This window comes from Salvia hispanica, chromosome 3 (genome assembly GCF_029641045.1).
Source record: "Salvia hispanica isolate PSC_SH4W2 chromosome 3, Shi_PSC_v1, whole genome shotgun sequence".
NCBI classification, from domain to species: Eukaryota; Viridiplantae; Streptophyta; class Magnoliopsida; order Lamiales; family Lamiaceae; genus Salvia; species Salvia hispanica.
The window spans coordinates 7,714,650-7,728,712 of NC_142694.1; the positions used below are offsets into that span (position 1 = coordinate 7,714,650).

Below are 14,063 nucleotides of genomic sequence, written 5' to 3' on the forward strand. Positions count from 1 at the left end.
GGTCGGTACAATAACAACCCAATACTTGAAAATACATGGACATATTCAACCCCCCAATTTTAAAATCGAGAAAATTTAGGGAGGTCACTCCAATCCTAAACTCATGGGTCAGCCCGAATAGCCCGATAAATTAGCAGAGGGCTGTAATTTTGTAACCTGAATGGGTTGACGGGTTAAACAGGATGGCCTGAACGGGTTGGCGGATTAAACGGATGGGCCCGAACAGATTGTGGCTCGGCCCGACAAGTTGCAACTTTTAATTAAAAAATATTAAGTTTTAGAGATTTTTTTTAATTATTTTAATTTCATGTGGCACAATCATTATTCTTCTTCAACCATTTTCATACACTTTTTCACTCGATCCCACACTATCAATTTTCAAGTTCCACGTCGACTCATTATTCCATCGTCCCATCAGCTATCACTACTGTTTACAACCACCAAAGCTGATCAATAGTACTAAGTTAAAAATCAGCCCATCAACATCTCAATATATTTATCATTAATAATTTATGTAAGGTATGATTTTAATTTTCATAAAGAAAATCACGTACAATGCCAAAAATAATGACACGAATACAAGCTTTAATTAAAAGTGATTGATTTAATCTTTGTTTATATTGTAATTGATCGAGATAAAAGGCTTCTCTCCAACTATTTTAAGGAAACTATGAAATTTTGAATATTTTATAATTCTAAAACTAAGAAGAAAAAAATATCTAAAATTTAAAATTATTTTATAAAGGAAAATTTTGTTTACAATGATTTATTTTCGATTTTTTTTAGGCCCGAATAGACCAATGGATTAGCCCAAAATTTGTCGGGTTAGAGTTGAAAATTTATGACCCGAAAAATTCATAATCCCGAAATGGATTTGACTAACTAGTTCTAAGTTCCAAACCGCCAACCGCAATAAACACCTTTCTCATCTCCACCCCCTACAAGGCTACAAAACACCTCTTCCTCGCCTCCACCACCTACAAAACCACCGCGCTCCGCCGCCGCTCCTACATCCACTCTCCCTCTCCACTCCCCAATCCCTTTTCTCATCGCCTTCAGAGCCCCTTTCTCCTTCATGTGCAAATCCAAGAAGAAAATAATCAAACAAGTCATCCAACCCACCCCAAAATCGTCATCTTCATCATCAACTCAAACGAAAAACACCTCCCAAACTTCATCCTCCTTCTCCACCGGCTCCGAAGATATCATCATTCCCAGCACCACCTCCACCTCCACCTTCTACAAGGACTCCCGCCGCACCAACCTCTCCAGCATCCGCGAAACGGTCCTACCCAACCAGACCCAAATCTATGACTTCCAGGAAATCTGCGCTGCCACCAACAATTTCCTGCTCAAGCCACATTCTTCCTCGTCCTCCTCCACGGCGTGGCTGCGCAGCGTCCGCGATCAGCAGTCGTTAGTCGTGCAGCGGCGCTTCCGCCGCCAATTGGACACTGCACAGCTCGTCGAACGCCTCTCGGTAATCTGCAAGAGCCATCACTCTAGCTTGATTAAGCTCAAGGGGGCTTCAATTTCCGATGGTTATGCATATTTGGTGTACGATTACGTTGCTGGTGCTAGTCTCTCTGATTGTTTGAAAAATCGAAATAACCCTAATTTTACGGTGTTGTCGAATTGGGCGTCTCGCATACGCGTTGCATCAGACATAGCGCACGGCTTGGATTATGTCCATAATTCGACTGGATTAGGATTTGAGTTCGTTCACAATCATATCAAGAGTAGTAGCATTATTGTTGTTGAGCCGGATTTGCATGCTAAAATTTGCCATTTTGGTACATCCGAGCTATGTGGTGAGATCACGAGGGAAAATGTGGGGCTTAGTAAGATTGATAAATTTGAAGGGACTCGAGGGTACATGGCCCCGGAGTTTCAAAGAAGTGGGATTGCCACACAGAAATGCGATGTTTATGCATTTGGGGTAGTGATTCTTGAGCTGGTATCGGGGATGGAGACGTTGACGTATAGAGTTGATGAGGAGAGTGGGAGATATGTGAGGATATCGGTTGTGGATGCAGGGAGAGAGGCGGTGGAGGGTGGCGGAGGCGGGTTGAGGCAGTGGGTGGACAAGAGGCTGAAGGACTCTTATCCGGTGGAGGTGGTGGAGAGGCTAACGCGGTTGGCATTGGATTGTGTGGCTGATGATCCAGTCAGCCAAGACATTACATGTCCTGTTACTCATTCAATTCACATAGATCTAGACCTTTTAAGTCATCGAACCAAAGGAGAATTTCAATGTTTATTAATTGTACAACTCACCATGGTTATTGTGTTAGAAATCAAATTAATGATTCACATAAATCACACGTGTCGAATACGATTGATAAACATAAAGTGGAAGCGTACATGGATTCAAATTCTGGTGTTGATGTTCTTGATGATACCGAAGTATGGAAATTAGTATTCCAAGTGACAACGTTCTCTCACAGATTATCTGTAATATGTGAAGTCTTGATATTACGTTTGATCAATAGGAATGAGAATCTATTGACCTATTTATAGGTTGCACTTGGGGACCATAACCATGTATTTAGAGAATAAGTCTCTAACTTTATTATAACTTTAATTTCACCCATAACAAAATTAGAGTTATCCAAATTAGTATTTGCACAATAGTCCTCATACTTTCATAGATAATCGTTTGACCCTATAAATTATAGTATAACCTTAGTAGATCACGTAATCGGGTCAATCAATAAATAGGCATACATATTATACAATCTTTAGACTATCATGTTGGACTATATTAAAATGTTCCAACAATTGTCACTATACTAGGGCATCCACAACCACAACATTTAATAGAAAACACTTACAAAATTCACATGTTTTTAGCACTATCCAAAATTATTGAGCACTAAAAATTAAAATAACATAACAAAATGAGGACTTCGACTGAGCAAGATGGCGTTCTCCTACACGTCGCAACATGAAAGCATGGCTATACATGCTCAATAAGCGTCCTAATCTTAAGTTAATATACTCTGAGACAGTTTGGCACTGAAGGAAATTAAATTGAAGATTAGTTAGTTGTTTCTACTTATGGACTGACCCAAACCTTAGACATTTTGTTCAATGGAATCCATTTAATTACAACTTTATAAATTCACGTGCTCGGAATTCTATATCGAAGTCAAGCATAAATCACTGAGTTGTGCATGGCCTAACGGATAATTTTACAAATTACATAATATGTTGCCAAATTATTATTGTCTTTTCCTTCTATCGTTAAATGAGAGTATTTCTTTTGGATGTGAAATTTAAGAAAATACTACTGCTAGTAATTAAGTTGAATATAGTAATATAGTATGATAAAAAGTTAAAATAGAAGAGAAAATAAAATAAAATAAATTTAAAAACGCTAATGTTTACTAGAAAAATATTTCTACTTGATCGAGCTAATTGAGTAACTAATTAGCGATGAGAGTTGAGTATTTAATTAAGCGAAATAAAATCCAATGGAGGAACATCAAGAATTAGAGCATCCACAGTAGCGGCTAGCCGATTCGCGTCGCTAGCAGGTCGGCTAGCCGAACCATTGCAACTGGCCAGTCGAAAATCGGCGTGGGCTAGCCGATTCGCGTGCGCTGGCCGCCATTGTGGCGTGCCGATCGGCCAGCGCCCATTTTCGTTTTTTTTTAAATTTTTTTGAAAATCTATATATACGCGATTTTAGTTTCATTTTCATTTGCACCACTTGTTTTAACGAGTTTTCTCTCTCTCCAAATTTCTGTACAAGAGCAACATCAAGCGATGGACAACAACAACGAGTCCAGTCCGGCGACGAGCGGCTCTCATACTCCCACGGTACCCGTGGGATCTGGATGGGGCCAGTTGGGCGGGCAGATGGGCCCAAGGTTTAACGTCCCTTGGCAACAGTTGATGGGGATGATGGCTTGAGCGCCGAGGGATGCAGGGGGGGATGCCGTGGGGGATGGCGGGCGGGGTGCAGGCGAGCGGCGGGCAGTCAGCGCCGGGATGGGGAGGTATGCCCCAGATGCAGCAGCAGATGATGTGGCAGGGAGGGATGCAATCCGGTATGCATCCCGAGATGTAGGGGCCACCGGAGGGGGGGGGACACGGTCTATCGTCTCTCTCTTGATTTTTTGACGGCTTCGTCTCACACGTCGACCCCAGTGGAGACGCAGTACACTGGCGATGACCTTTTGTCATTGCATGAGATGGAGATCATCTCGGGGAGCCGGACACTCCCGTTCCAGCGGGTCGGGCCGCGCCGAAGAAGAAGAAGGGCAAGGGGAAGGGCAAGATGGTCGGCGAGTCGTCGCAGCCCGGTGCTGACGACACCCCCACGCGGAGAAAGTGGACGGAGGATGAGTACGCCGTCGTGGTCAAGGGGTGGTTGTCGGTTTGCGACGATCCGCTGGTTGCGAACAACCAGTGGGTCGTCAACATGTGGGCGAAGATTAGAGCAGCCTACAGGAGGAACTGCCCACACGGAAAGGACTACAGCAGGGAGGAGTGCCGGAAGGGGTGGGAACGGATCAGGGCCGCGGTCGGCCGATTTTCGGGGTTGTACGCCAACGCCCTCCGCCAGCTGACTAGTGGGCAGAATGAGGAGGACGCCCGGAGGATAGCGGAGAGTCAGTTCCCCTTACTGGGGAAGTATAAGGAGTTCACCTTCTGGGAATGCTATGTGTTGCTGAAGGACTCCGAGAAGTTCCGGGCGGGGTGTGACGCTGGGTGGCCGAAGAAGCAGAGGCTGAACTATTCCGGCGACTACAACGGCAGCAGCGACGGATCCCACGACCTCCCCCCGGATGCTGAGGAGTTTCCGTTCCCTCCATCCTCTACTTGTCGCCCTCGCCCGGTTGGCCAAAGGCGGGTGCAACGGGCAGCGAGGGGAGGATCCCCCTATCGCCCCAGGAGGTCGTCTCGGCACCCGCCCCCCCACGCGCGTACACCTTATTCTTGCGTGCAAAAACGGAGGAACGGATGTTCGCGGTCTTCCAAGAGTGGAAGGCCGCAACCGACCCGACGGAGAAGAGGTTTCTCTACTCGATGCTCGAGAACATGCGGGTGGATTTGGATGCCTCGAGGGCACTGATGGGGGTTCAGACGCGGGCTCAGATACTCCGGGCGGCGGCGGCGGCGAGGATGGCGGCGGCGACGACGATGAGTAGAGAGTGGCGGGACTCGTGTGTGGAAGCTTTTTTTTTAAGAAAAAAATCATGTATTTTTTTTTATCTATGTACCTTTTTTTTTTAATGAAATGAATGAATTTTCCCGTATATATCTCGTAAATTTAATTCCGTAATTTAATCAGAAATTTAATTCCGTAAATGTAGTTATTTTTGAATTATTTTTATTGCGGCTGGCCTATGACTAGCCTATTTGAGTAAATGCTGACATGACAGGTGGATTTTTAGTGCTGCTACGTGGCAGGGAGTAAGAATGGCTAGCATTCGGCTGGCATATTCTCATCGTGGATGCTCTTTGCAATCTCTTCCTCGCTCAATTTCTCCCTCTGCCCATTCATGGCGTCCTCTTCTTGGTCTTCCGCTACCAAATATTCTGACTTAAAACCCATGGCTATTGTGGGTGATAATTATGGATATCTTCACTCTCTCAGACGGGATTTCGCCCCTTTCTTCAAATCCAACTCAAGTTTTAGCTCCAGTATTTTGTCTCTTTCCCTCACCCGGAAATTGCCCAGAAAAACATTTCAAGGTGAGATTTTTTTTATCCCAAATTACTCATTTTTGTTCAATGAGGTTTTTCTGGTGATTGATGAATTTATTAATAGTCCTGTTTGATTCAAAAATTGATTTAAAGGTTAGCTCAAAAATTGATTTACGGATTGTGACCAACTGCGGCAGAGCTTCAATTCAGTTTTCTACACAGGGGTTCGAACAAAAACAAAACTAAAAAATAGCAATGCTCTAAACAACTTAGCTTAGATTTTGAAATAGCTAAATGGTGCTTGAGTTATGTTAGAAATATTGCACATTGATTATGATGTATGCAAAAAAAAAAATTCCACTTTGGGTTGGCTGAGAACAATGATGCTATTGTCATCTCTTGGCAGTGAATTCAGTCAGTGTTCCAACTGAATCAGTTGCTGGATTCGATGAAATGGTATCGGGGACTCAGCGCAAGTATTACATGCTTGGTGGAAAGGGGGGAGTCGGAAAGACTAGCTGTGCTGCATCACTAGCTGTTAAGTTTGCAAATAATGGCCATCCAACTCTAGTGGTTTCAACTGATCCTGCTCATTCTTTAAGTGACTCCTTTTCCCAGGTTCGAATATAATTTATAAGTACTTCGCAGAACAATTTCCAGAAGTGATCGTTATAAATTTTTTTGCTTTTATTTGTTTTTGTTTAGGATCTAACTGGGGGGAGATTGGTACCCGTTGAAGGTCCCATTTCTCCACTGTTTGCCCTTGAGGTGAGTGGACAAGTGTTTTGTCTATGAATCATGGTGTTATTATGTTAAACCTAATCAACAAACCATATCTTGTTGTCCAAAGTGGAAAAAAATTGAATGAGTTGCTGGGACAGATAAACCCTGAACAAGCAAGGGAAGAATTTCGAAGTGCCAGCAAGAGCAATGGTGGGAGCGGGGTAAAAGACTTCATGGATGGAATGGGTCTGGGATTAATTGCAGACCAGGTAAACCTTGTTATCATTTGTACTCCTTTAATTATTTCCAAATGTTTGTGCCTTCATTTCACTATATGCGAGTAATTGGTTCGGAGCACTTCAAAGTTCTTGTTGCGTAAGAATGAAGTCCTTATCTTCATTGGCCTCTCGATAACATTTTTTTCGGATTTCATATGACCGTAGCTTGGGGAACTAAAGCTTGGAGAGCTTCTGGATACACCTCCTCCAGGCCTTGATGAAGCTATCGCAATTTCGAAGGCATGCTTGATGTTTATGTTAGAAATTATTGCTTCCATGTTATAGGCTCCATTACTGACTTCTAGAGTATTATCCAGGTTATTCAGTTTCTTGAATCTCAAGAATACAACATGTTCACACGGATAATATTTGATACTGCCCCCACCGTGAGGAGACTGCAACTAATTTTTATTTATCTAGATACTCAAAGCTAGCTTGTGCTAATGATCTGTTTCTGCAGGGTCATACTCTGCGACTTTTGTCATTGCCGGACTTCTTAGATGCATCCATTGGGAAGATATTAAAGGTAAGATTACAAGATGGAACCTTAAGTATAAACGTGGATATCTATTCAGGAGAGATAATTAACCAATAAAGTGATTCAAAAAGCTTTTTAATCCTCACCATTACTTGACAATTCATTTTACAGTTAAGACAGAAGATTTCTTCGGCTACTTCAGCCATAAAATCTGTATTTGGCCAAGAAGAAAATCGGCAGGATAGTGTAAGTTTAACGGTCACCTATCCTTGCAAATATAAATTCCTATTCGACTGATCCTTGACTTCATGAATTCTCTTGCAGGCCGACAAGTTAGAGAAACTAAGGGAGAGAATGATAAAAGTGAGAGAACTTTTCCGTGACACGAACTCTACAGAGTTTGTAATAGTAACAATTCCAACGGTAAAAGCGTCCATTTTTCCATAACTATCCATTATGTATTGTTTCTTAATTTGAACTAGGTTGCATTTTGCATATGACCTTATCAAGAGACTAGGTTAATATGCTTCATTTTTCGTTGTGTTAATATATGTCCAACAAGTAGAAGCAACCCCTTATAGAAGTAAAATTATTACCTGAATAGGGCTTGGAATTATGTGTGTTAGAATATAAGGAAGGACTGATGCCTTTTAGTTTGTAATTCAAAATTCTTGCTACTCAGGTGATGGCAATCAATGAATCATCAAGATTAAGTGCATCATTAAGGAAAGAAAGTGTTCCCGTCAAGAGACTAGTTGTTAACCAAGTTCTTCCCGCTTCTGCCTCTGACTGCAAGTTCTGTGCGATGAAGAGGAAGGTATAACATAATCGTCTCATCTTTCTTTAATCGTAGTACTATAATCCATCGCGGTGACAATGAAAAATAAATTGGATGTTAACTGGAATTTCAGATTTCCTCTGACATATACAGAATTTATACTTCAGGATCAAACGCGTGCTCTCAGCATTATTGAGAGTGATCCAGAGCTCTCCAAGCTGACCATGATCCAAGCACCTCTTGTTGACATGGAAATCAGAGGTGTACCTGCTCTCCAGTTTTTAGGGGACATGGTTTGGAAATAAATCATGTTCGGTTATGGTAGATATCAGGTAATGTTCCTACCTTATATTGGTATCCTTTTCATGTTTCTATCTCAGGCTTGACAATTAGTTACTTCCAGAAATCTTCTACTTAATTCGAAGTTTGTATTCATGCCTTAAGGTGGAGTTGTAACATCACAAACTCCAAATGAAAACAAATGCTGTGAAATTTGCATCTTCGTGAATCATAATCGCTTATTTTCAAAATATGCCTCTCTCATAAACATTAGTTAAATGCAGGTTTTCGTGCAGCAACAATCTCAAAGTATTCCTTTTCAACTTGGACTCAGTTGTGCGTGTTAGGCTTCATCCATCATGGGGCCAATCTTCACACATCCACATCTTAGTCTGCAGAAACATATGAGCCTTCGAAGTTGTAGTCGCATAAACTAATGAATCACAAGCTATATGAACTTGGCTTTTTGTTCCTTACAGGAGCTCTGTTGTTCACACAAAAGTTCGTGGACAGGGCAAAGCGATGAATATAGTTATCGTAGAACTATTAGTTCCTAGAGATGTATAACTATGCTATCACTTGCTTATACATCGATTGTAGTTTATTTATGTATAACACCTTGGAATTCTTTTGATTTATGTTTGATTACAATGTGGAGTTGTCTCTCCATCTATTGTACTTATGTTTGATATGGTAAAGAAAATTGGGATTGGCTGGCATATGTCATCTTCAAGTATAATTTTATTTGGTATATAAACAGGAAAGAATGTATAAGGAGGAAATAAGCTATATCTACAAGACAGATTCAGCTCAAAGCCGTGACCAGATTGTATGTGTGATTTTCTGATCTAAGCTGGCTCAACATCACGATGATTTCTTACCTGATCGATATTCAAAGGCACCCCAAAATCAACTAGGTTTTACCATTGCCTATGCAACATTCTTGAACTCACTTCTTCTGTAACACTAACATACCGAAGAAAGCTAAAGCGCGGCAAGCTGCCCCAGTAGCCATGAGAAGCGATATGCAAAGATTCCAGTCATGGAGACTATAGCCAGCTTTGAGAAGTGCACCACACCGTTGTATGAGCCATACTCCGTGATAGCTGCAAGTAGCAAGTTGTGGCTTTCAGATACCAAAATGGCCATGTATCTTCACGATTTATACAGATGTGCAAAAATGCATCTAGAAGAGTATAGTGGGTGCTACAAGTGAGGTGATTTTTTAAGTACCTCTTAGCATTTGAGACAATGAAGGCTTCTAAAGCCCAGCTTGGATAACACATATTTGTCAAAATCTTGATAAATTTGCTGTCTTTGGGTTGAGTTGAGAGGAGAGTCAGAACTACTGGTAGAAGCACAGAGCACTGCAAATTTGACAGGGCAAAAATCATGAGCATATTGAAGTGGAATAAGTAGCATTGTTGAGTGAGAGTGTTGATCATCACCAGCTGAGATGGACCGGGTTCTAGGAAGATGGCCAACGTGTAAGCTATTCCTGTTACACAGTACACGAGGCAAAGCAAGACGATGTAGTTGTCTAGGAAGGTCGATCTTGGATTGCTGAAGAAGTAAAACATGGATAGGTACACCAATGGCTTGATCAGTGTGTTGAAATGGTCTATTGTGTCCTTAGCTACAAAATGTGCAAGGCTGCTGATGCCCGAAGCCCGTTCCCTCCTGTACTCCAACTTGTCCAGAGAGAACGTTCTCAGAGCCGCGATCTTGCACAATAGAGCTGAGAAAAGAAGATGGATGTAAGCAACAAAAAACAAATCGAGGATACACCTTGAACGTTGATCTGTGTTTCTAGACTTACAGGTAGCTATAATGGTATAGGTATAACCTCCCATGCCGAAGCTTTCATCACCTGATTTAGCAATCAGCCCCAAACAGGCACCAGCAAGCAGCAGTATGAGATAGTCTATGGCTTGGATTCGAGCTTCTCGAAGGCGTTGCTTAGCTATCCTGAGCCAAGGTATGAAGCATGATGATCAGCTAATGTCTAAGATCAAGAACTACAAGAGATATATTTGGATTTTGGTTCTACCTTCCAACAAAGTATCGATACTGCACAACAACACGTGGAGTTGTCCTCCTAGACAAGTCATGCGACTTGAGGAAGTTGTGTCGTACTACATCAAACTGAGCCTCCACTTTGTATTTCAGATTCTGCCACAGCTCCCCCCAAAAAGATAGATGCTCCGTGCTGTGATTATCTTGATTTCCTGAAGTACCATGCATTGCAGGCACGCCATCTTCAGAGGTGTTCCTTTGCATATCGGATGGAACGGGGTAGCCTTTGTGGAGCATCCATCTCAGAGGAAGCTCTTCATACGTTACACTTGCACCTGAGCTAGTTTGTGGCTTCACCATTCCTTCCAAAACATCTATGAAGTAGTCTGGTGGATTGATGTGGTCCGGGACTCTGATACCGAGGTTTGCAAAGTAATGCTCGACATCACTAACTGCCCCATGGTAGGCAGTGAGGCCCCCCTTAGCTAGAAGTATCAAGTCATCAAACATATTGAACAAGGAATAGCTGCAAAATCAAAAGGATGCTTTAGATTTCACCTTTTCAAATCCTTAATTCTTGAAACAGACTATGCTTAACTTCCTTAAGATTACCTTGGTTGGTGGACAACCAAGCAAATGTTCACCCCTTCAAGAGCTTCTCGTCTGAGTGCTCTGAGAAGGAGCTGAGAAGACGAGCTGTCCAATCCGGAGGTTGGTTCGTCTAGGAACAAGAGTGAAGGTTCCATCACTAACTCCAGTCCCACATTCACACGCTTTCTCTGCCCTCCGGAGATGCCTCGTTTCTCCACAGTGCCAACCAAGGAGTTGCGCACTGGCTGCAGCCCGAGGGACTCGATCACTCTTTCAACAACAAGAACTTTGTCTACTTTTGGTAAATCAGCTGGAAGCCTTCACACAATATGCCATTTGTTAGCCTAATTAAGAAAAAATGACAAATGTCAAGTTACTGCTGTCAAATTTATTACCTGCAATTGGCACTGAACCATATATTCTCTTCAACTGTCAAATTCCCGTGCACAACATCATCCTGTGGCACGAATCCAACGATCTTTTTGTACGAGGCTATCGATTCCGCCTTCCCGTTTATCAGAACCAAGCCTGTTATTGAGCATCCTACTGTTTTTCCAGCCAATGCTGATAGAAGAGTTGTTTTTCCAGCCCCAGATGGCCCCATGAGAGCAGTGATCCTACCGGGCAGAATTTCCCCGTTGACAGACCTTAAAAGATGCCTGTTTTTGTGCTTCAACGTCACTGTGAGATCTTTGACAGAAATCTCAATTGTAGGCCTTTTACTCATCCCAGCATCCATTGCACTTGAAATCACTGCAGAGAAGGTCGAAGCATCTTTGTTGTGCTGCTCTTGAGTCTTCTCCTTCTCGAGCTGAGAATAAGCGTATCTGAACATTTGAGTATCTTTCCTAATATGTTTCGCCTTCACCTTCTTCTTCCTCTCCTTTTCTCCAGTCTCCGGATCCACGCCTTCAAAACTATCATGATGCTCTTCAATCTCACGTATTGGAGGATGAGCCACTCTGCGTGAAAATGAACGGGACACCTCATGGGCTCTCCTAGCAATTGCATCCTTTGCAGCTTGCCATCGTGCTTGTGCACGAGCATTTTCCTTGACACTTTTCACTGCAGTCTCCCTTGATCTAGCATGCCTCTTTTCCCTGAGTGTGATGACTTGCTCATAACAGTTGTAGAAGATGAACAGAATGACACTAATGCCTACCTGTATTAACAAGAATGTTCAACAATTAACCTCGTTGCTGCATAAATTTCAGCCAGGTAATGAAATCACGTGAAGGAAACTCACAATCAACATTGCTCCATATTGGCTTATATTCTGTCTACTTGAGTTGGGATTGCACGATGTCAACCTGTAGCAAGCTGCAATGACCGACAAAGATGCACGAGGGAAAATACATGAGAATCCTTGAGCAAAACACCAGTCTGTTTAAAGTTGAAACAATAGACTCACGTTTCTCAGAAGTAGATCCCATTAGGCAGTAATGCCTGAAGTTCAAAGACAACAAACGGCGTCATTACCAACACAATCACTCAAATGAAAACAGTACTACAGATCAAGAAATGTGATCAAAGTATACATGAACATTGGTTGAAGAATGGGATGAAAAGTGAGACCTGCCAGCACAAGGTATTTCTTGTGTGTTCGTTGGGCAATACGATCCTGCAGAACAGAACATGGAACCGCCTCTGCTAACGTCTCCCCAAATATTAGCCCCTCCACAAGTATGATTTTGATGTCCTGGAGGTAACTGGTACATATATCTGCAGACGAACATCAGTAAACACGATGCACAAACTACTTAGTAATGGAAGCATTAAAATCACAATGTAATGGTATAAGATATGCATAAACAACCTTAACAATATGCAAAACAAGTAAACCAGATATGTAATGACATAATGCATAAGATATGGCAACACAGAAGTGACAAGATGGTTAACTTACGGGTCACATAGTCCAGTCGAGACATTGTGTGTGGCTCGGGGGCAGTAGGCACCCAGCGGACAAGCTGCAAAAACTCTCAATTTCAGCTATCATCACAGTCAAGAAAACTCTCAGTTTCATCACTTTCTATTCAAAAGTGCTTATTCAATTCCAATCCAACACTATAAACATCACTCTACAACTCAGCCAATCAAAAGGACAAGGGAAATCTCACGTATCATGCACGTGAGGCCCTGAGGGCAGAAGAAGCCCTCACAGCAAGACTGACAGTTAGAAGTCCGGGCCGGCATCTCTTGAGAGTCCGTGAAATCGGGCTGACTCAGGCCCGAACTGCAAGCCCATCCGGGCTCACAGCCCGAAACCCATGTCGTTGAGTTACAATTTGTGTTTGGTTTGAGGAAAGATATAGCGGATCTCTTTCTAGCAATGAAGTTTGTGAAGTAGAACTTCAGCTCTGCTGCTGTACACAACCTCTGCGGCAAATCTCCTGTGTTTCAACACAAAAAGATAAATAAAAAGATACTCCCTTATTTGACTCCAACTAACATAACTACTAATAACATTTCATATTATGTTATACCTTGAGTTTGAGCAATGCATTTGGACAAGAAATCCAGATTAGAAGAATAGTTAAAAGACTTATTCCACTCCTCTTCCCTGCCATTTATTTAACCAAAATTGATTAATAAAAAATCATGCAGCTGATCACATAGAAAAAGAGAAAGAGAGAGATCAGTTACTGGTCTGTAATACAGAAGGTGGCCTTTTGAGCAATCTGAGAGTTCATGAGATGCTCAGTGAGGGTGGAGAGACGTTGGTAGACGATGTTGGTGAACTGATTCATCACCGTTGGATCACTAAGCTGACTCATGTTGATTCCATTGTAATCATTTACTACAATCTCTTGGCACTGCACCAGCACCATTTGCATCAACACCAAAATACACACCTCTTTTACCCTTAACCACCCCATATTTCTTGGATGAACAAGGGTGGAGGAAGACAGAAATTTAAGTATAAGTGTAACAATGGAGGAATATTAATGTATTATAGTACTATATGTCAGTTGAATGGGCCTATTACTTCCTTGTTGATTCTATTTTTGTTTCTTTAAGCCATAGATTATTGATAAAGGGTGACTTTCCATGATTGTTGACTAATTCAATAGTCAATTCACATACATATTGTTTCTTGCTTCCTTCATTTTTCCACTTTCTTTTCTTTTTAAACCAACCACGTAATTAATATGTTTGTGATCTATGCAGATAATGATGTCATGTAATTTTTTAAATAAAAACAGAGAATAAAAATGGTGACTTGGGACCAATATGTATACTTTTCTCTTCCGTGTATTGA

General features: G+C 42.0%; 3 protein-coding genes across 3 annotated transcripts; 2 read left to right on the forward strand and 1 right to left on the reverse strand.

Moving 5' to 3' along the window:
• Positions 1-961: 961 nt before the first annotated feature.
• Positions 962-2,419, forward strand: LOC125209141 (lysM domain receptor-like kinase 3). The gene has a single exon (XM_048108751.2). It carries the CDS (start codon positions 1,076-1,078, stop codon positions 2,417-2,419), a length of 1,344 nt encoding a protein of 447 aa, XP_047964708.2. The 5' UTR covers positions 962-1,075.
• Positions 2,420-5,467: 3,048 nt separating this feature from the next.
• On the forward strand, positions 5,468-8,876 carry LOC125214187 (ATPase GET3B-like). Its single transcript, XM_048115094.2, has 12 exons — positions 5,468-5,706; positions 6,065-6,276; positions 6,364-6,426; positions 6,540-6,650; positions 6,825-6,899; positions 6,977-7,045; positions 7,120-7,185; positions 7,309-7,383; positions 7,462-7,560; positions 7,820-7,954; positions 8,083-8,247; positions 8,479-8,876. The coding sequence occupies exons 1-11, from the start codon at positions 5,514-5,516 to the stop codon at positions 8,218-8,220; spliced, it is 1,236 nt and encodes a 411-aa protein (XP_047971051.1). The 5' UTR covers positions 5,468-5,513; the 3' UTR covers positions 8,221-8,247; positions 8,479-8,876.
• Positions 8,877-8,915: 39 nt separating this feature from the next.
• Positions 8,916-13,792, reverse strand: LOC125214186 (ABC transporter G family member 24-like). The gene is made up of 14 exons (XM_048115093.2): positions 13,448-13,792; positions 13,288-13,364; positions 12,922-13,194; positions 12,708-12,771; positions 12,377-12,523; positions 12,213-12,247; positions 12,048-12,121; positions 11,197-11,963; positions 10,823-11,119; positions 10,245-10,736; positions 10,014-10,162; positions 9,643-9,932; positions 9,428-9,561; positions 8,916-9,300 (listed from the first exon to the last, which is right to left on the reverse strand). The coding sequence occupies exons 1-14, from the start codon at positions 13,678-13,680 to the stop codon at positions 9,144-9,146; spliced, it is 3,189 nt and encodes a 1,062-aa protein (XP_047971050.2). The 5' UTR covers positions 13,681-13,792; the 3' UTR covers positions 8,916-9,143.
• Positions 13,793-14,063: the final 271 nt, after the last annotated feature.